Genomic DNA, 23359 nt, shown 5'->3' on the forward strand with positions numbered 1-23359 from the left:
CTCTTTCAAAGTTAATGTATGAGATTGCCTTGACTGCCATGCTAATGAAGTCATTTTAGGTAATTCAATCACTTAGAGCAAGCCATTGTGCCATTGTCCTCGCTTGGCTTCTTATTAGACTTTCTGGCTCCAGTTCAATCTCCTGGTATTTCAGATGTAAATTGCTGTGTCCATCTTGTCTGTTAGTTTTTTAAAAGTTACTGTAGGATTTTTTCCCATTAAAAGTAAGTTTCCAACTGATGAAATTAATATTTCCCATTTGGCATATAGGATTTTCTTGACAATAGAGAAAGGACAGCAGTGGATGTGGTGTATTTAGCTTTTCAGAAGGCTTTTGTTTAGGTCCCACACAGGAAGTTAGTTAACAAAATTAGAGCACATGGAATTGGGGGTAATATATTGGTATGGATTGAGAATTGGTTAACAGACAGAAAACAGAGAGTAGGAATAAATGGGGCATTCTGAGGATGGTAGGCTATTAGTAATGGGGTCCACAAGGATCAGTGCTGGGGCCACAGCTGTTCACGATCTATATAAATGATTTAGATGTGGGGACCAAATGTAATATTTCCAATTTGCTGATGACATAAAACTAGGTGGGAATATAAGTTGTGAGGAGGATGCAAAGAGGCTTCAAGGGGACCTGGACAGACGAAGTGAATGGCAAGAACATGGCAGATGGAATATAATGTGAATAAGTGTGAAGTTATCCACTTTGGTAGAAAAAACAGAAAGACAGAGTATCTCCTAAATGGTGAGAGGTTGGGAAGTGTTGATGTCCAAAGGAACCTGGGTGTCCTTGTTCATGAGTCACTGAAAGTTAGCATACTGGTGCAGCAATCAAGTAGGAAGGCAAATAGTATGTTGGCCTTCAGCGCAAGAGGTTTTGACTTCAGGAGTAAAGAAGTCTTGCTGCAATTGTACTGAGCCTTGGTGAGACCGCACCTGGAGTATTGTGTACAGTTTTGGTCTCTTCATCTAAGGAAGGATATACTTGCCATGGAGAGAGTGCAAAGGAGGTTCATCAGACTAATCCCTGGAATGGCGGGATTGTCTTATGAGGATTAAGGAAACTGGCCTGTATTCTCTAGAGTTTTGAAGAATGAGAGGTGATCTTATTAAAACATACAAAATTCTTACAAAGATAGGATGTTTCCACTGGCTGGTGAGTCTAGAACAAGGGGACATAATCTCAGAATAAGGGGTAGACCATTTAAGACAGAGATGAGGAGGAATTTCTTCACTCAGAGGGTAGTGAATCTTTGGAATTCTCTAACCCAGAGGACTGTGGAAGCTTAATCATTGAGCATGTTCAAGACAGAAATCGATTGATATCTGGATACTAATGACATCAAGGGATATGGGGATAACATGGGAAAGTGGCATTGAGGTAGATGATCAGCCATGATCTAATTGAATGGTGGAGCAGGCTCAACAGGCTGAATGGCCTACACCTGCTCCTATGTTCCTCACCAATACCCTGTGTAGTTATAGCAAGACTTCCCTACTTTTATCCTCCATCCCCCTTGCAATGAAATCCAATATTCCATTTGCCTTCCTAATTACTTGCTGTACCTGCATGCTAGCTTTTTGTGCTTCATGTATGAGGACACCCAGATCCCTCTGCACTGCAGCATTCTGCAGTTTCTCTCCATTTAAGCAATATTTTGCTTTTCTATTCTTCCCATCAAAGTGGATAACCTCACTTTTCCCCATATTATACTCCATCTGCCAATTTTTTTGGCCACTCACTTAACCTATCCATATATCACTTTGAAGACTCTTTGTGTCCTCTTCACAAGTTGCATCCCCACCTTTCTTAGTATCATCAGCAAATTTGGCTACAATATACTCAGTCCCTTCATCCAAGTCATTAATTTCGAGTCATATAGAGATACAGCACTGAAACAGGCCCTTTAGCCCACCGAGTCTGCGCTGACCATCAACCACTCATTTATACTAATCCTACATTAATCCCATATTCCCTACCACATCCCCACCTTCCCTCAATTCTCTTACCACTTACCTACACGAGGGGCAATTTACAAATCAACCTGCAAGTCTTTGGCTGTGGGAGGAAACCGGAGCACCCAGTGGAAACCCACGCAGTCACAGTAAGAACTTGCAAACTCCGCACAGTCAGTACCCAGAACTGAACCCGGGTCGCTGGAGCTGTGAGGCTGCGGTGCTAACCACTGTGCCGCCCCATAGTATAGATTGAAAAAAGTTGAATCCACAACACTGATCCCTGTGGCACTCCACTAGTTAGTTTGCCAACATGAAAATGATCTATTTATCTCAACTCTCTGCTTGCTGTAAGTTATCCAATCCTCAATCCATGCTAATATATTACCCCCAACACCATGAGCTCTTATCCTGTACAGTAAACTTTTATATGACACCTTATCAAATGCCTTTTAGAAATCCAAATGCACTCTGTCTACTGGTTCCCCTTTATCCAGCCTGTTTGTTATATCCTCAAAGAACTCTAACTAATAAATCTGTCAAACATGATTTTCCCTTCATAAAACGATGTTGACTCTGCTTGATTGTATTATGATTTTCTAAATGTCCTACTATTACTTCCTTAATAATGGATTCCAGCACAGATGTTAGACTAACTGGCCTATAAAAGTATTATATTTGCATTTTTTCAATCCACTGGGACCTTTCCAGAATTAAGGGAATTTTGGAAGTTTACAACCAATGCATCGATCATCCTGCAGCCACTTCTTTTAAGACCCTAAGATGCAGGTCATCAGGTCCTGGACACTTGTCAGTCCAACTGGTTTGTCTAGTACATTTTCCTCTAGTGATAATGATTGTTTTAAGTTCCTCCCACCCTTTTGCCCCCTGACTTTCTTCTACTACTGGGATGCTTTTGGTGTCTTCTATCATGAAGACTGATAAAAAAATGTCTCTGTCATTTCCTTGTTCCCCATTATTAATTCCCTAGTCTTATCCTCTAAGGGGCCATTTATTTTAGCTACTCCCTTCCTTTTTATATACTTGTAGAAGCTCTTACTGTCTGTTTTTATATTTCTGGCTAGTTTACTCTCAATCTATTTCCTCCTTTTTTAAGTCACCCTTTTCTGGTTTCTAACATTTTCACAATCTACTGGCCTACCACTAATCTTCACAACATACAATGCCTTTTCTTTCCATTTGATATCCTTAACTTCCTTAGTTAGCCAAAGATGGTTCATTCTTATCATATGGAATATATTTTCTCTACCGCCTTACCTTTTAATCTATTTTTCCAGTCCACATTAGCCAACTCTGTCCTAATACCTTTGTAATTGCTTTTATTTAATTTAAGATTTAATTTAATTTAATTTAAGAGTTTCAAACACAAGTTTCTGAATGTGGAATTAATTTTATGATTATTCTTCCCTAAAGGATCCTTTACTAAGAGATCATTATTTATTCTTCTTTCATTACATATTACCAGATCTAAAATAGCCTGTTTCCTGGTTGGATTCACAACATATTGTTCGAAGAAACTGTCCCAAATACACTCTATGTACTCATTCTCAAGGCTACTTTTGTCAATTTGATTTGTCCACTCTATATGAAAATTAAAGTTGCCCACAATTATTGCAATACCTTTCTTACAAGCCCCCATCATTTCTTCATGTACACTCTGTCCTGCAGTGTAGCGACTGTTAGGAGCCCTATAGACTACTCCCACTAGTGACTTCTTTCCCTTGATATTTCTTATCTCCACCCAAACATTTTACATTTTGATCGTCGAGCCAAGATCATTTCTCACTCCTGTACCTACCTCACCCTTTACTAACAGAGCAACTCCAGCTCTTTTTTCTTTCTGTCAATCTTTTTGAAATGTCAAGTACCTCTGAATATTCAGTTCCCAGCATTGGTCATCTTGCAACTACATCTCTGTAATTGCTAACAGCTCGCAACACATTTATTTCTATTTGTGGCATCAATTCATCTGTCTTGTTACGAATGTTGCATGCATTCAGAAAAGGAGCCTTTAATTTCATCTTTTTATTATTTTTCCCTACTCTGACCCTATTTGCTGGTGCACTCTTATGCTTGTACACTCTGCCCCTTCCTGTCCCACTCTGGTTATCTTACCCATATTGCTACTCTGCAATATTGCCTTATCCTTTCTCTTTAACTTTCTTAATTTCTCCTCACTTGAACCTTCCCCCCACCACTATTTAGTTTAAAGCCCTATCTACAGCCCTCAATTCATCAGGACAATGGTCCCAGCATAGTTCAAGTGAAGCCCATCCCAATGGAACAGCTCCCTTTCTCCCCAGTACAGGTGCCAGTGCTCCATGAATTGAAACCCATTTCTCCCACACCAATCTTTGACCACGCATTCAACTCTCTGATCTTATTGACCCTATGCCAATTTGTTCGTGGCTCAGGTAGCAATCCAGAGATTAGCTTTGTGGGTCTGCTTTTTAATTTTGCCCCTAGCTGCTCATACTCCCTCACCAGAACGTCTTTCTTGGTCCTACCTAAGTCATTGGTACCTACGTGGACCATGACAACTGAATCTTTTCCCTCATACTCCAAGTTCCTCTCCATGCCTGAGAATATGTCCTTAACAATAGCACCAGGTAAACAACAGTCTTCAGGACTCACATTCGCAACGGCAGAGAACAGCATCTATCCCCCTATGTATACTGTCCCCTATGTTAATTGTGTGACAATTGTTTAATTATATGCAGGTGGAGAGTATTAATTGTGGCTTAGTTGAGCAGTTATAAGGAGATTCTTACTGAGCCTGTGAAGGGTTTTGAGTGAGGAGCTTTTACTCTGTACAATAAATATGAAACTGAATAAATATAGGCACCACCATTATCCTTCCACAACAAGCTTTGTGGAAGTTAACATGGTAGCAGAGGATTGATTAGATTAGAGATACAGCACTGAAACAGGCCCTTCGGCCCACCGAGTCTGTGCCGACCGTCAACAACCCATTTATACTAATCCTACACTAATCCCATATTCCTACCAAACATCCCCATCTGTCTCTATATTTCCCTACCACCTACCTATACTAGTGACAATTTATAATGGCCAATTTACCTACCAACCTGCAAGTCATTTGGCTTGTGGGAGGAAACCGGAGCACCCGGAGAAAACCCACGCAGACACAGGGAGAACTTGCAAACTCCACACAGGCAGTACCCAGAATCGAACCCGGGTCCCCGCAGCTGTGAGGCTGCGGTGCTAACCACTGCGCCACTGTGCCGCCCGATGGCTGCCAAAAGCTAAAGGTTGGAAGCTAGAATTTTTTTTCTACATAGAAAACTAAAATCTCACTGGCTATTGTGGAAAATATGGCAGAAAGCAAGTGTAAATTGTCAGGGTATGATTATGCTCTGATGTTCTCTGAGTCTGAACCATATGACCAGCAGAAGAATGAAGTGGATATGTGGACACGGGTTACAAACCTACCAAAGAGGAAACAAGATATGGCCTTGGTGTTGTCACTTTCTACTAAAAGTAAAATCAGAAGTAACTTGTTTTGTGAACTGGATGCTTGTTAGTTGGATACTGATGAAGGTTTGGATTATCTGTTAGAATTCTTGTATGAGCTTTACAAGAAAGATGACCTACTGAATGCGTATGAGGCACAGTCAGACACTTTAGATTTTGGAAAACAGTTGTTATTCAATGGAAGAATATATCATGGACTTTAACAGATTGTGCAGAAGATTGAGGAAATTCAATTTGGAGATCCCTGGTTCAGTGCTACCATTTACATTTCTAGATTGTGCTAACGTGTAACATATGGACAGGCTATTGTTTCCAACTGGGGTCCAATTCTTGGAAAAAGACTCCCTGTTAGATCAGATGTCTGCTGCCTTAAAGAAATTCCTGGGGAAACTGTCATTTCCTGCAGCCCTGGTAGAACAAACAGGGCATTCTGCGGTGACACAAAGAATGGAGGACTCAATATTTACTGGATTTCGCAATGGTCCAGATACTAGACGCAGGCATAAGTACTATGGAAGCATTAATGACAGGAGGAATGAGGATGAAAGCACCTTTAGCAGGTCTGAATATTACAGTGGAAGACAGAATTGGAACAGCGGTAATAGGCAAGTGAATCCCAGGAATGCCCAAGGAACAGTTAATAGGTGCTTCAGGTATGACTCAAAGTATCATTATGCAATGAACTGCCTAAGCGGAGGGGCAGAGTCTTCCAAATAAAACACAACACAGAGAATTCTGAGGCAGAAGAGGAAGATACTGATGAATCTGAATGAACTGTACTAGTCACAAAGTGGTTCAGTCCTGTGATAAATGTGTTTGTTGTGGATTCATACAACTGTGCTGTATTAGATAGTGCTTGCACATCAACAGCATGTGGAACAGATTGGTTACAATGTTATCTGGATTCACTCAGTTATGAGGATTGATGCAAGGTTAAGGAGTACTACCAGCTTTAGGTTTGGTAAGGACAACACATTGAAGTCACTGAAGAAAGTACTAATTCCATGTAAAATATCTGGAGTAAGCCACTTTATCAGTACTGATGTAGTCTCTAGTGAGATACCTTTACCGTTGAGTAAACCTTCAATGAAAAAAGCACAAATGAAACTTGATTTGGAACATGATAAGACAATTGTTTTTGGAAAGTCAGTGAATTTGCAGTTTACCCAGACAGGGCATTATTGTATCCCCTTAACAAAACCTGATGTTTCTAGTCAGAGTAAGTATTAATGGCATCAGGGGAAAAGAATCAGAGAGATAAAAAAGCAAATTGTCTTAAAGTTACACAGACAATTTTCTCATCCTTCTTGTCAAAGATTAAAAACTCTGCTAAAGGAAACAGGTTTGATTGATGAAGAGCATATGAGGTTAATAGAAGAGATTAGTGAAAAGTGTGAAATCTGTAAAAGGTTATCGGAGGACATCATCGCATCCTTCTGTAAGCCTTCCATTGGCATGTGATTTTAACAAGGAGTTGCCATGGATTAAAAGGTATGGGACAAAGACAAGAATATTTTTATTCTACATTTTATCGACCTAGCAACTAGATTGAGACTTTCTAGAATAATAAATAGCAAGGGCCGAAGGGTGATTGTAGATAAAATCATGGAGAAATGGATAGGAACTGGACTTGGGGCACCAGCTAAGTTTCTGACTGGTAATGGAGGGGAATTTGCCAATGATGAGTTCAAAGACATGTGTGGAAACCTCAACATTATGGTTATGAATACCACAGCTGAAAGTCATTTCAGCAATGGGCTCTGTGAAAGGAATTACGCGGTGATTGATGAAATCCTGCATAAGATCTTAGCTGACCAACGAAACTGCAAGTTGACAACTGCCCTGGCATGGATGGTTCATGCAAAGAATTTGCTTCAGATGGTTGGAGGGTATAGTCCCTATCAATTGGTCTATGGGTGGAATCCCAAAGTGCCTTCTGTACTATGAGACAGTCCTCCTGCTCTAGAAGGTATTACAATTAGTTCCCCTTTTTTCTACACATTTGAATGCTTTACATGCAGAGAGACAGCCTTCCAACAAGGCTGAGGTCTCAGAAAATTCGGAGAGCGCTGAGGCATTGTTTAAGGCCATATGAGGCGGAATTTAATTCAGGAGATTTGGTATATTATAAAAGAGAGGGTCCTAGGGAATGGAAGGGGTCTGTTAAAGTAATAGGTCATGATGTTAAGACAGTAGTTATCAAGCATGGAAATCAAACTGTTAAGGTTCATTCCTCACAATTAATTGGGGTTGATTACAAAATCTCAGAATCTGAGCGGCTGATAGAGGGAAACGAGGCACCTTGTACTAAAAATGATGGTGATGTTTTGTGATGTAGGTCCTGAGGAACAGAGTGAGGCAGATCAAGGGTTGGTGTTACAACCAGGTAGGACGGGTCTAGGGGTTCCCTCTCAGCCTTTCCCTGGATTAACCGTAACAGGGTTTAATTTTAAAACACCATGTCTTCAGCTTCCCCTTAGTGAATCCTTGTTCACTGCTCCAATTGTAAGGCAAAGAAATCAAACAGGTTTCCTTAGATTTAAACAAGAAAGGTAGAAGTTTATTAATCTTAAACTCTAATCCGGTTAACGACTACGAATATGCGATGCAACCACACTAGCATGCATACACAATCGACATATACGCAGATATAGACAGAAAAAAGTAGAAGGAATAAAGGGAAAAGTTTGAGGCAATATCTGGTAGTTACAGCCTTTTAAGTTCAATGTGGAGTTTATGGGTGCCTGTAAGTCTTGCAATTTGTTGGGGTCCATTTCACACTTCAACTTGTTCTGATGTAGGAGTCTTTTCGCTCTTGGGGTTTACGTGTCTTCCGTGGGTCCGGTGGCTTGGGAGAAAGTGAGAGAGAGAGACAGCCGGGTAAGTGTCTTGCTTGATTCAGCTTTAGTTGCACACTGCCTTCTCAATTCAAACTGTCCTGTGGTTAGTTCAAAAAAGCCTGGACCTGCCAGTTAGTCATGTGACCAGCTGGTTTAACCAGTCCTGGCTCTGTGGAGTGTATCATCATAGTAGGGCCTGGCATGCGCTTCCTTACACCTTCAATGTCTGGTGATCAAAATCTATTTGGGGTTAATTGGAGCAGAGGATAGTCCTTTGTCTCCACAAGCAGCATCTCTGAGTCTGTTGTGGTTGTTGGAGGTCAATCATCTGAGCTCCAGGACATCACTGAGGGAGTTCCTCAGGGTAGTGTCCTCGGCCCAACCATCTTCAGCTGCTTCATCAATGATCTTCTTTCAATCATTAGGTCAGAAGTGGGGATGTTTGCTGATGATTGCACAATGTTCAGCACCATTCGTGACTCCTCAGATACTGAAGCAGTCCGTGTAGAAATGCAGCAAGACCTGGACAATATGCAGGCTTGGGCTGATAAGTGGCAAGTAACATTCACGCCACACAAGTGCCAGACTATGATCATCTCCAACAAGAGAGAATCTAACCATCTCCCCTTGACATTCAATGGCATTACCATCGCTGAATCCCCCACTATCAACATCCTAGGTGCTACCATTGACCAGAAACTGAACTGGAGTAGCCATATAAATACCATGGCTATAGGAGCAGCTCAGAGGCTAGGAATCCTGAGGCGAGTAACTCACCTCCTGACTCCCCAAAGCCTGTCCACCATCTACAAGACACAAGTCAGGAGAGTGATGGAATACTCTCCACTTGCCTGGATGGGTGCAGCTCCAACGACACTCAAGAAGCTTGACACCATCCAGGACAAAGCAGGCCGCTTGATTGGCACCCTACCTACAAACATTCACTCCCTTCACCACCGACGCACAGTGGCAGCAGTGTGTACCATCTACAAGATGCACTGCAGCAATGCACCAAGGCTCCTTCGACAGCACCTTCCAAACCCGCGAACTCTACCAACTAGAAGGACAAGGGCAGCAAATACATGGGAACACCACCACCTGCAAGTTCCCCTCCAAGTCACACACCATCCTGACTTGGAACTATATCACCGTTCCTTCACTGTCGCTGGGTCAAAATCCTGGAACTCCCTTCCTAACAGCACTGTGGGTGTACCTACCCCAAATGGACTGCAGCGGTTCAAGAAGGCAGCTCACCACCACCTTCTCAAGGGCAATTAGGGATTGGCAATAAATGCTGGCCTGGTCAGTGATGTCAACATCCCATGAATGAATAAAAATAAAATTCATAAAACTGCCAAAGTAATTTTCAATTTTAATTTTTATCGGGCTAGGAGGAGCAAAAATACTCTTTTTGGGCCCATAAAAAAAAACTTCTCTCTCACAGCCTCTCAGAGAATGGCTCTCCACTTTAGGCTTGAGCTGGATTGCGGCGTCTGTTTGGTGGCTGCAGCTCACTGTTCACATTCATATGAGGCCCAAACCTGAAAATGCAATTCTCCTTTTTGCACAGCAATGACCCGCAATGAGGCTCCATTCAATGAATGACCAGGAAATGTATTTTTTGTCAGTGTTGCTTCAGGAAAGAATATTCATCAGGACAACAGGAAAACACAATGCTCTTCAAATAATATTATGGGGCCTTTAATGTGCACCAATCCACCAGAACAGGAACTCAGTTACCATCTTTTCAACCGGTCAGCACCGCCAACAGGCAGCACTCCATCGGAGCACTGTTAGATTATATGCTCAAATCCTTGTTTGGCTTGAACCTATAATCTTTTGACTCAAGAAGCCAAAAGTGCTACCAACTGAGCTATGCTCAAGATTGCAGCAATTTTAAGATTAAATGATTAGTTTGCAGCAATTGAATTTGAAGTTACCAAAGTGATATTTCAGCAAATTCCTGTAGTGTTAATTTGTGGAACAACTTTCACTATAAAAGCTCGTGATTTTGCACAGCAGTATTACATTCAGTATTACAGCCAATTACAGATGTTGCCTAAACTATGGCAATTTAGAAGAAATAATTACTAAAAGCCAGATGTAAAATACATTTTAAAAAACAAACCTAACTCAGTTACTGATTTAGTTTAGTTTAGTTTAGTTTAGAGATACAGCACTGAAACAGGCCCTTTGGCCCACCGAGTCTGTGCCGACCATCAACCACCCATTTATACTAATCCTACACTAATCCCATATTCCTACCACAGCCCCACCTGTCCTTATATATTTCCCTACCACCTACCTATACTAGGGGCAATTTATAATGGCCAATTTACCTACCAACCTGCAAGTCTTTTGGCTTGTGGGAGGAAACCGGAGCACCCGGAGAAAACCCACGCAGACACAGGGAGAACTTGCAAACTCCACACAGGCAGTACCCAGAATTGAACCCGGGTCGCTGGAGCTGTGAGGCTGCGGTGCTAACTGGTCCCTTCCGTACACTGGACGGGTGCTAACTTCAGCATATAAGAAGAGCAGTGTTATGCCAACTTGCTTTGTAGAATGATAATTTTCTTTAATCCACTGACTGGAAATCTGAATTTATATTTTTTGAAGAAATTAAGAAATTACAGATGTAGGATGACTTGGCTAGTTGCTTAAGATGGCCACCTAGTTTGCAACACTGTATCCTACATTGCAAGACCTGTGAAATGGAGAAAAAAATGTCTGCTCATCCTAGCAGGACCTAAGATCCAAGAAGTTTAAGGGAACTGTTTGTTCTCTTTCTTTTAGCAAGAAGGAATATTGCTAACTACTATGCTTGAATGACGGAGTGACTGTCACGTGACAAGTCCCTCCCCATCTATGGTTTTAAGCTTGTGTTTCTCTGCAGTCGAAAGGAGAAGTTTCTGGACTCTGATACGTGCAGACCCAAATGGGGTCCCTCTGTCTCTCTCTCTCTCTCTCTCTCCAGTTCAGCTTACAAGCTTCGAACTCTGCCTGTTAACTGACCACCTTTGCATACTCCAGCGACAATCAGAAACCTCGTTGGAGGAAATCATTTGCATCGATGTCTCCAACAGACCCATCAAACCAGTCATTTACCTTTGCAAACTAAAAGCCCCAGGACCACCAAATTCAGCTTGAAGCCAGCCGAATCACCAAACCCCACAGACTGTATATCCCTTTTTCCTATGGACTTGAACTCAACCAATCTACCTTTCCCCACTCTGTAACCTATTTGTGTGTGTGTAAACCTCTAGTGTGTGTGTAGGAGTCAAAGTTGGCGCGTAGTATATTATTTTCATTAGTTTGGTTTAGGTACAATAACGTTTCCCGCTTTCTTTGTTAAACGCAAGAAAACCTGTCCGATGGTTCTTGTTATGATCATAGCAAGTAAGTAATCAAACACCTGCTGAATTGGCCAGTACATCCACTTTAAGAAAGAATTAAACCTGTTGTGGTCAAACAAGGAGAGGGAAAAGAGGGAAGCCCTTCAACCCCTCCTCACCTGACCGTAACAACAGATTTCAATTGGTAATGAAATCTGGCTTCCTGGGAAGAGTCACTAGAACAGCGTCAAGATGATACAAACACAGGAAACAGCTAAAACAAAGACCTAACCAGGTACACCAAATGTCATATAGTTGAGCTCTATACCAATGTATTATTGCAGTGACTTGCAAGATATAATAAAATTGCAGTAAAAAAGTTACATCTGCACCTTGTAATGAACACATGGAATCAATAAATGCCTCAAAATCATACTTTACCTACAAACAGGTTTAAAAAAAGTTTATGAAAACAGAAGTCCTAAGTGTAAGATAATGTATGCACAAGCACATTAATGCATATTGTATTCTGCAATAGGAACAAAAATATGTTATGGGAATTAATTAGGTTCTAAGCGGGGCTAAAGTGTGGCGAGTCGAAGAGACTTAGTAGTTGGCAGGAAAAAAGACAGAGGCGCAAGGGGAGAGCCAACTGTGTAACAGCCCCGAAAAACAAATTTTTCTGCAGCACCTGTGGAAGAGCCTGTCACTCTAGAATTGGCCTTTATAGCCACTCCAGGTGCTGCTCCACACACCACTGACCACCTCCAGGCGCTTACCCATTGTCTCTCGAGATAAGGAGGCCAAAGAGAACAAAGAGAAGCACTTGATTTGAATGTATTGTCCCATCATACACTGACTGTAGATTCATCACTTTATATTGCAAAGTGTGTAAAAAATCCCAATTTCAGATTCTGCTGGGCAATCTTTCCCATAATGTTCATTACCTGTGTTCTGCTGCTGGGATTGAAAATCCAGCCATTTGGCAGTTGTAATACTGTTGAGCCATGATAAGCCCTGCCACCGTGTCTGTGCTTTGGAAATTTACCAGATGGGCCGCACCTCCTAGAGCTGCAGACTGTAAGGAAAGTGAAACAACAAATAAAAAAATAACAGTACCAACCAATCAAAATCTGCGCAGAGTCAGGGACACTAATATAGCTTTTCTAAACTTTTAATACTCAACTATTTTTCCGTTTCAATTACAATCATTAGGGTGAATTTTAACGCCCCCACCCTGTAAACCCTGACCCCTGGAGGTGGGTTGACCATTTAAATAGCACAATGAGGTTGATACCTCACATTCATCTGCTTTATGTGATATCATAGAATAGAATTATAGAATGGTTACAGCATAGAAGGAGGCCATTCAGCCTGTCATGTCCATGCTGGCTCTCTGCAACAGCAAATCAGCTAGTCCCTCTACTCCTCTGCCCTTTCCCTGTGGCCCAGTAATTTTTTCTTTTCAGGTGCTTATCCAATTCCCTTTTGAAAACCACAATTGAATCGGCCTCCACCACACTCTCAGACAGTGCATTCCAAATCCTAATCACTCGCTGGATAAAATTTTTTTTCCTCATATCACCTTTGGTTCTTTTGCCATTCACCATAAATCTGTGTCCTCTGGTTCTCAATTCTTCAGCCAATGAGAACAGTTTCTCCCTATATTCTCTGTCCAGACCCCACCCCATGATTTTGAACACCTCTGTCCAATCTCCTCTTCTCTAAGGAGAACAATCTCAGTTTCTCCAATTTATGCTTGTAACCAAAGTCTATCACCCGGAAAGCTTTTTTTATAAACCTTATCTGCACCCTCTCTAAAGCCTTCATAGCCATCCTAAATTGCAGTGCCCAGAATTGCACACAATACTCCAGTTGAGGCCAAACCAGTGTTTTATAAAGGTTCACCATCACTTCTTTGCTTTTGTACTCTATGCCTCTATTTATAAAGCCCAGGATCCCGTATGCCACCTTCAAAGATTTTGCCCATATACCCCCAGATCTCTCAGTCCCTACACCCCCTTTAGAATTGTACTCTTTAGATTATATTTTTCTTCTTGTTCTTCCTACCAAAATGTATCAATTCATACTTATCTACGTTAAATTTCATCTGCCACTTGTCCACCCATTCCACCAGCCTGCCTACGTCCTCTTGAAGTCTATCACTCTCCTCCTCACTGTTCACAAGACTTCCAAGTTTTGTGTCACGTGTAAATTATGAAATTGTGCCCTATTCACCCAAATCTAGGTCATTAATATAAAGCAAGAAAAGTAGTGGTCACAGTATTGACCTCTAGGGAACCCCAATGTACACTTTCCTCTCGTCCAAAAAACAGCTGTTCACCACTATTCTCTGTTTCCTGTCAATCAGCCAATTTCACATTCGTGCTGCCACTGTCCCTTTTATTCCATGGGCTTTAACTTTGCTGACAAGCCTATTATGTGGAACTTTACCAAACACCTTTAGGTGTACACCACATCAACCGTATTACCCTTATCAACTCTCCCTGTTACCTCAGCAAAACACTCAATCAAATTTTGATTTACCTGTAATAAATCCATGCTTGCTTTCCTTAATTAATATGCATTTGTTCAAGCGTTAATTTTGTCCCAGATTTTCATTTCTAAAAATTCTCACCACCAAGGTTAAACTGACTGACCTGTAGTTGCTGAGTTTATCCTTATACCCTTTTTTGAACAAGGATGTAACATTTAAAATTCTCCAGTCCTTTGGAACAACCCCTGTATCTAAGGAGTATTGTAAGATAATGGCCAGTACCTCCACAATTTCTACCCTTACTTTCCTCAGCATCCTTGAATGGTCGAACCCATCTGGTCTTGATGACTTACCAAGTTTAAGTACAGCCAGCCTTCCTAATACCACCTCTTTATCAATTTTAGGCCATCAAGTACCTCAACCTACTTCCTTGTTCACAATGACCTCAGCAGTATCTTCTTCCTTGGTAAAGACAGATGCAAACTACTCATTTAGTACCTTGGCCTCCAAACATATATCCACTTTTTAACCCCAGATCAGCCCCACCCTTCCTCTTACTACCCTTTTACTATATATACCTATAGAATACTTTTAGATTCCCTTTTATGTTAGCTGCTAGACTCTTCTCATAGTTGTTCTTTGTCACTTCCCCTCTTAATTTTTTATATTCAATCTGGTCCTCCATTGCATTATCAACCTGATATCTATCATATGCCCCATTTTTCTGCTTCATCTTACTCCCTATCTCTTTCATCCTCCAGAGAGCTTTGGCTTCGGTTGCCTTACAATTCCCCCTGGTGGGAATGTACCTCATCTGTACCTGAATTATCTCCTCTTTAAAGGCAGCCCATTCTTCCTTTAAAGTTCTGCCTGCCAATCTTTGATTCCAATTTACCCGGAACAGATCTGTTTTCATCACACTGAAATTGGCCCTCCTCCAATTAAGTATTTTGACTCTAGATTGCTCCTTGCCCTTTTCTGTAAATAACTTAAACCTTATGATACTATGATCACTGTTCCCTAAATGTTTCCCTACTGACATTTGATCCATTTGACCCACCTGATTCCCCAGAACTAGATCCAGCAATGCAACCTTCCTTGTTGGGCCAGAAAAATACTGTTCAATAAAATTCTCCTAAATGCATTTCAGAAACTCTTCCCCCTCTTTGCCTTTTACAGAATTACTATCCCAGTCTATATTAGAAGAATTAAAGTCTCCCATTATCACTACTCTATAGTTTTTGCACCTCTCTGTATTTTCCCCACAAATTTGCTTCTTGATATCTTTCCCACCATTTGGTAACCTGTAGAATACACCCAGTAGTGTAATGGTACCTCGAACGTTTCTTAACTCTAACCAAATAGATTCTCTCCTTGACCCCTCCAGAACATCCTCTCTTCAGCTCAACCTAATCTCCTACTGCCATCCCTCCTCCTTTCTTTCCTTCCCTATCTTTCCGGAACACCTTGTATTCAGGAAGATTTCGTGCCCAGTCCTGCCCTTTCTTTGAGCTAGGTCTCCATTATCACCACAACATCATATTCCCATGTGGCTATTTGTACCAGCAGCTCACCAACCTTATTAACCATGCCTTATTTACCACACCTAATACCTTACTACTTCTTACTTCAGATTTCCAGCATCCGCAGTATTTTGCTTTTACTTCTTACTTTATCTGCCTCTCCCAATCCATCATGCGCCTTGTTTCTCCTTTCTAATGCTACATCTTGATGCCCATCCCCCTGGCAAGTTAGTTTAAACCCTCCCCAACAGCACTCGCAAACTGCCCTGCAAGGCAGGTCCAGGTTCTGTTTAATTGCAATCCATCAGCCTGTACAGGTCCCACCACCTCCAAAACCAGTCCCAGTGTCTCAGGTATCTAAAGCCCTCCCTCCTGTACCATCTCTCCAGCCACGCATTAATCTACTTTATCCTTCCATTTCTATACTCACTGGGACATGGCCCTGGGAGTCATCCAACCTGCTTGCTAATCTCTTTCCTAGCTCCCTAAAAGCTGCCTGTTGGACCTCATCCCTCTTTCTACCTACGTTGTTGGTACTGATATAGACCACGACCTCTGGCTTTTCACCCTCCTCACTCAGAGTGCTCTGCAGCCACTCAGTAATATCCTTGACCCGAGCAGCAGCGAGACAATATACCATCCTGGATTCACCTGCAGCCGCAGAAATGCCTGTCTGTTTTGCTATCTATAATATTGCTTAGCACTACTGCTTTCCCAACCTTCCTCCTGCCACCTGTATAGCTGAACCCCCCAGTGCTGTAAACTTGGCTCTGGCTGCACTTACCAGAGGAACCATCACTGGTTGGAGAGCAAGATACATTCAGGGTATTTCTGCATTATTTTCCTGATCCTCCATGACTGTCTGGCGGTCACATATTCCGTCTCTGCCTGCACTCCCTTAAAATTCAGGGTGACCACATCTAGAAACATGCTATCCACATAGCTCAGCCTCGTGGATGCACCACAGGTGACGCCAGCTGCTGCTCAAGTTCTGAAACCTGGAGCTCAAGCTCCTCCAGCTGACAACACTTCCTGCACATGGAATTGTGCACACTCCATGGGACTGAGGTACCCTGCCATGCCTCTATTTGTTAGACGAACTAAACTTCAACAGAAATAAACTGAAGACTTATGAAAGAGTAATCTCAAAAAAGCTCACCAGCTACTCACCAATCAGCACCTTCCCTTGTGCTAACACCACTTTTAGCTTTTTTTAACCTCGCTCCCTGACACTCATTCTCTTTCTAGGCTTTGGCCGCCCTACTGCCCCATCCCCAAACTCCTCCAGTTCTGCAATCCTTACCTATGGGCTTTCCGATCTTGTTAAAGAAAGAAATTACTTCCTATTTACTGACCCAATTTACTCAGCCTCAGACCTCCAACTGCATACTTATTGTGACGTCAATATTGATGTCACTATCAGAATTCCGAGAATCCTCCAGTGTTTGTACTAGACAGCTCCTCCTTCAGTGCTCTGCATTGACTGGGGATTCTCCCTCTCTGCCGTTCCCTTTTAAACTGGCTGGGTCCTCCCTTGGTGCTATCCGCGAACTGGCATTTAACCCTGGCCAGCCGTGTTTCCCAGTTCATGGGAAATCTCGCAGGTCAACTGAGTTGAGGACAGCTTTGGGGAAAAGGTAAGTGCACTTGCAGCACTGCTTGTGGGTCAGAAGTAGCAGGAGTCAAGGTTCGGACATCCACCACAAAGCTTCCACTAGAGGCTACAGGCTCCTTACCTGCAGCTACAGTCTGCTCTGAAGCACTTCCTGCCTGACTGTAAGCCAAGCCTGTCAATCAGGGTGATTCCTGAATGGGGATCCTATCAAAAAATTCACATATTGTGAAGTTAAAAAGCTCCACATCATGTAGGGAAACCCGAATTGCCAGGATTCCCACTCAAAATTCCAAACCCTGCTCACCAAACCTGTCCCTGTCAATACAGGGGCCAGAGAATCACAGAATCTTACCAAACAGAAGGAGTCTGTTTGGCCTATCCACTGCCTGTGCTGGCTCTTGGAAAGAGCTGTCCAATTTAGTCCCACACCCCAGTTTTCTCCCCGCAACCCCAAATAAGTCCTCTTCAATAGTTACTATGGAATTTGATTCCACCACACGTTAAGGTAGTGTATTCCAGATCTTAACAACCCTGTGTGTGAAGAAATTTCTCCTCAATTCCCATTTAGTTCTTTTGCCAATTATTTTAAATCTATGACCTTTAGTTACTGACCCACTTGCCAGAGGAAATAGAGCAAACAGGGAGAATCTATCAAAACGTCTAATTTTGAAAACGTCTAACAGATCACCCCTTAAACTTCTCTGCTTTAAGGACAGCAATGCCAAACTTCTACAATCTATTCACACAACTGAACTTGCTCAGTTATTTGGCTACCAGATTATATACTTTTGCAAATTATGCATTGGATCAGCTGCTATATTATTTTGGTAACTGCAGCCTAGAAATTACTATTGGGCATTTTGGCCAACAAATGATTAGTGCATTTTTATGGCATCCTTTTCATCAGCAACTTTAGCACAGGTATCAACCGACTTAATTCCCCTCTGCACAAATAGCAGAGCTCATTAAGGGTGATGGTGGCGTAGTGGTAATATCAATGAGCTAATAATCCAGCAGCCTAAGCCTAGTGCTCTGGGGTCACTGGTTCAAATTCTACCATAGCAGCTGGTGGAATTTAAATTCAATTAATAAAAATCTGGAATTGAAAGCTAGTTTTAGTAATGGTGCCATGAAGCTATCATCAGTTATCATAAAAACCCATATGGTTCACTAATATCCTTTAGGGAAGGAAATCTGCTGTCCTTAACTGGTGCTATGAGAGTGCTTCTATTTTTTTGTAAAATACTTTTTAAGGACTTACAGTTGAATTATGGACATGGATTCATCTGGAATCTTGGAGAGATGCTGAACTTTGTGTTTTTTGAAAAGAAGTCACCAGAAGGTTCCTGGACTTGGTTTGTAAACAAGTCTTACTGGCAGGCACCTGTCTGTGGATAATCACCCAGCAGCAGTTGTGTTTGACTTGGGGAGATGGTTACGAAGAAGTGACAGGTCAAGATTTTTAGAGGTCAGGAGGCTTGACTTCTTGACTGTTTTTAGTTTCATTTTGAACTGTTACAAAAGACAGTTGTTTTTTTGCCTGCCAGAAGAAGACCCAGCTCATCTCTCTCTCTTGAAAAGAAACCTTGCATACAGTGCCAGTTTCCTATTTCCAACTGTATTTGAAGAAACCCTGTGTATCGAATGTGTGGGAACTGAAACCTTGTTGCTGCATTTCCGCTGTAAGGCCTATCTGAAACCTCTGTAGCTGCATTTTTTGGAACGCCTACCCAAACTGATCTTCAACATTGCCTGGAAAGAACTGTTCTAGGAAGATCCTAGTGACAGATACGCATTTAGGACATCAAACCAAAACCAAGGACAAGTATTTTGCCTAAGTGTTTTTTTAATTTTCTTTGTAACAGTGCTGTAAACAACAATCCTTTTTATTTTTCTGGTTAACTGGGTATATATGCCTATGTGTGTGTGAGGGGCTACAATAAATAAGGGGCTTTAAGATTCCAATTTGTGTGTGTATGTTTTACTTCATTATTGGTTAAGACTTGTTTTATAATAAACTGATCATGTTGTTGTTTATTAAAGAAACCTGGATGGTGTGTTTTATTCTGGGAATAATAGAGTATTTGATTGACCGCCTCGGTAAGTGGGAAAATTTAAATATATGTTATGACGTGTGGAGAAGTGGAACTAGAATAAACAGTGCACTCCTCCTGCCTCGGTTGTAACAGTGGTTTGGCCTACATGTGACTCCAGACCCACAGAAATGTGGTTGGCTCATAACTGCCCTCTGATATGATATAGCAAGCCACTCAGATCAAGGGATGGGATGGGCAACAAATGCTGGCCTTGCCAGTGATGCCCATATCCGATGAAATAATTTAAAATATCACTTGTTAATATCAGCAAACATAATTTCTAGGTCCATATTGGTTAACTTGTCCAGATAAGTAATGGTGAAAGACAACTGTACAAAAAACACTTTCTAATTTTCTGCACTGTGAAGTCGCTCTTGGATAGCCAAATCAAGAATACATATATCCATTCCCTCATGTTCAAATAATATGCTGAATCTCTACATTTTTTATTACATCTCATCCCAATTTTATATTTAGAGTGAGCTCTTATGCCTCAACCTACAAGCACAAGTTGAAGAGATTAAGCGCAATGTTTGTCATCGTTTGCAGGATGAATGTTCAGTCTTTTGGCAAATTGCATAACATTACATATAGTGAATCAAGGATGCCATTTTTCTGGTGAAGTGTGGAACTGTGAAATGTGAGCTCTGCAATTCCAGAGGATATTGAGAAATTGAGAAAAGCCTACAACAAAACTAAAGGAACTTCATTCCACTCAAATTATAATTTTTATGGAAGCATGATAAAATGCATATTTATCAGAGCAACACAGTCATCATTCCTTTCCATTGTAAACACAAGTGCTCCAGAACTTGCTGCACCCCTAGCCAAGTTGTTCCAGTACAGTTACAACACTGGCATCTATCCAGCAATGTGGAAAATTGCCCAGGTATGTTCTGTACACAAAAAGCAGGACAGCTCCAACCTGGCCAATTACCGCCCCATCAGTCCACTCTCAATTATCAGTAAAGTGATGGAAGGTGTCATCGACAATGCTATCAAGCGGCACTTGCTTAGCAATAACCTGCTCAGTGACACTCAGTTAGGGTTCCACCAGGGCCACTCACCTCCATACCTCATTACAGCCTTGGTTCAAACATGGACAAAAGAGCTGAACTCCAGAGGTGAGGTAAGAGTGACTGCCCTTGACATCAAGGCAGCATTTGACCGAGTATGGCATCAAGGAGCCCTAGCAAAACTGAAGTCAATGGGGATCAGGGGGAAAACTCTCCGCTGGCTGGAGCCGTACCTAGAACAAAGGAAGATGGTCGTCGTTGTTGGAGGTCAATCAGCTCAGCTCCAGGACATCACTGCAGGAGTTCCTCAGGGTAGTGTCCTAGGCCCAACCATCTTCAGCTGCTTCATCAATGACCTTTCTTCAGTCATAAGGTCAGAAGTGGGGATATTCGCTAATGATTGCACAATGTTCAGAACCATTCTCGACTCCTCAGATACTGAAGCAGTCCCTGTAGAAATGCAGCTAGACAATATCCAGGCTTGGGCTGATAAGTGGCAAATAACATTTGCACCACACAAGTGCCCGGCAATGACCATCTCAAACAAGAGAGAATCTAACCATCTCCCTTTGACATTCAATAGCATTACGACTGCTGAATCCCCCACTATCAACATCCTAGGGGTTACCAATGACCAGAAACTGAACTGGAGTAGCCAACCAAATACAGTGGCTACAAGAGGCTTGGAATCCTGCGGCGAGTAACTCACCTCCTGACACCCCAAAGCCTGTCCAATATCTCCAAGGCACAAGTCAGGAGTGTGATGGAATACTCTCCACTTGCCTGGATGGTTGCAACACTCAAGAAGCTCGACACCATCCAAGGCAAAGCAGCCCACTTGATCAGCACCCCATCAGAAACATTCCCTCCACCACCGACGCACAGTGGCAGCAGTGTGTACCATCTACAAGATGCACTGCATCAACGTACCAAGGCTCCTTAGACAGTACCTTCGAAACCCACGACCTCTACCAACTAGAAAGACAAGGGCAGCAAATGCATGGGAACACTACCACCTGCAGGTTCCCCTCCAAGTCACACATCCTGACTTTCAACTATATCACCGTTCCTTCACTGTTGTTGGGTCAAAATCCTGGAACTCCCTTCCTAACAGCACTGTGGGTGTACCTACCTCACATGGACTGCAGCGGTTCAAGAAGGCAGCTCACCACCAGCTTCTCCAGGGCAATTAGGGATGGCCAATAAATGCTGTCCTAGCCAGCGATGCCCACATCCCATGAATGAATAAAAACAAACCAACATTATTTTGCAAAAGGATTGCATTCTGAAGGTTGATTTTCACTTTCACAACAAATGTATTTAACTGATCGATCTATATTGTGTTATGTGTCAGTTAGTAAAAATTTTAAGAGTGGTAAGTGGGGGATATTAGACATGAGTGACCTTTGGGTTCAAGTGCTCAGGTTTAAGTTCAGAGACACTAATAAATTTTAGCATGTATGGTACATGATAACTGAAGAAAATTAAATGTTTCCTCAGATGTTGGCATGTCAGGACAGAAAAAGCACTTGGTCGACAAAAAAAAGATAGATTTGCTTCCAAGATGTATTTTAGAAAATATTTTACAGTGAAGTAGATAAACCATGCAACACTAGCTCAACTTCATTCATCCTTTAGTGAGGCAGCAGAAAATGAGACCAAGCTGGTAATTCTATTGGAAAAAATGAACAGGTTTATGTATTTAGCAGAATATGTGACCGATATTAAAGGATTCTGAGACCACCACATTCAACATTTCACATGCACTATTGTAAATTCCCATTAAAATAGTTTAATGAAAATAACCTTTTAAAATTTATATTTACTTTTAATCGGAAGTTACAATTTTTTTTAAAAAGGAAATTGCGCCTCGTATGTTTACAAAACAAGAACAAACAAAATAATTGACATTTCATTGATGGTGTCAGTGGAATTGCTTTGTAGAAATTACAGGCCCAAGAGCATGAGAGAGACAAATAATCAGAAGAATTATTTCCCAGCTCACTTAGATCATGTTAACTTTGCATGTTTGAGAGAGATGCAGCAACATCTAGGATTCTGATCACAAGGGCATATTTACATTTTTAAGAATATGCACAAAAACAAGAAGAAATCTTCAAAGCACAGCATTAAAAACACAAACTACACCCTAAATTATAATTTTTATTCAACAAACCTTTTCTGATGTAAACCACACCACTTATTATAGCTCCAGCTATGTGGTTTTTGTCCAGCCAAAGCCACCAATTCTAAATACGTTATTAGAATGCTGCCTTACACGCTTTTACTAACATTGTGCCTTACTGATAGAGCAGCTTGGCATAGAGGTGGAGTGCAATTTTCTGCGGGGAGGAGGGGCAACAGCAGAGTCTGTGTCGGAGCAGTGAGTGACCGACCATAACTTCAGGATTTCTGCATTAATCTGCACTTGAGCTAAGTCCTGAAGTTTGGTCAGTTTCAGAGGGGTAATGACAGCAAACGGGGAAAGTTTGCCGTAAAAAACCTCGGGCAAGATCTGGGCCAATAATTCATAACAAAAATTGAAGTACATTTAAATTTCTATCTTGAAAAACATGTATTTTCTCCTCACATATACATGATAATACATTTTTTCCTTTATTAAATGAAACCTTGTAGTGTTGATTGAATTCGTACACAAGATTCTGAAGGGCGCTTTCTTACAGAGCCATTCATTTACATAGGGTGAGTCGAGTAAGACTGAGCATCCTGTTTTGGTGAATTTGTAATTTTAAAGCGCAAATTTTTGCTACTGTACCAAGATACCAGCTACTTATTACCTCTTGTTCCATTAGTTTCACCTCTCTAAATTTTGCTGTCTTTGAGACTTGGACACTATTCTCTGCACTGCCAATCCACCAATACCTGCACAGACAATGGACTCACAAGCCTCAAGGATGGCAAAACTGCAAACAGCAAAACCAGTGGAGCAAGTAGT

At 41.7% G+C, this 23359-nt stretch overlaps 1 protein-coding gene across 1 annotated transcript in view; it reads right to left on the minus strand.

Annotated features, from left to right (window-relative positions):
* nampt2 (nicotinamide phosphoribosyltransferase 2) overlaps positions 1–23359 on the minus strand; it is an 87454-nt gene that overhangs the window by 17622 nt on the left and 46473 nt on the right. Inside the window, exon 6 of the mRNA XM_068052314.1 lies at positions 12604–12734. Coding sequence (XP_067908415.1) covers positions 12604–12734 — 131 coding nt within the window. The remainder of the gene's footprint in view (positions 1–12603; positions 12735–23359) is intronic.

The sequence above is a fragment of the Heterodontus francisci genome, chromosome 19 (assembly GCF_036365525.1).
Source record: "Heterodontus francisci isolate sHetFra1 chromosome 19, sHetFra1.hap1, whole genome shotgun sequence".
Taxonomy (NCBI): Eukaryota; Metazoa; Chordata; class Chondrichthyes; order Heterodontiformes; family Heterodontidae; genus Heterodontus; species Heterodontus francisci.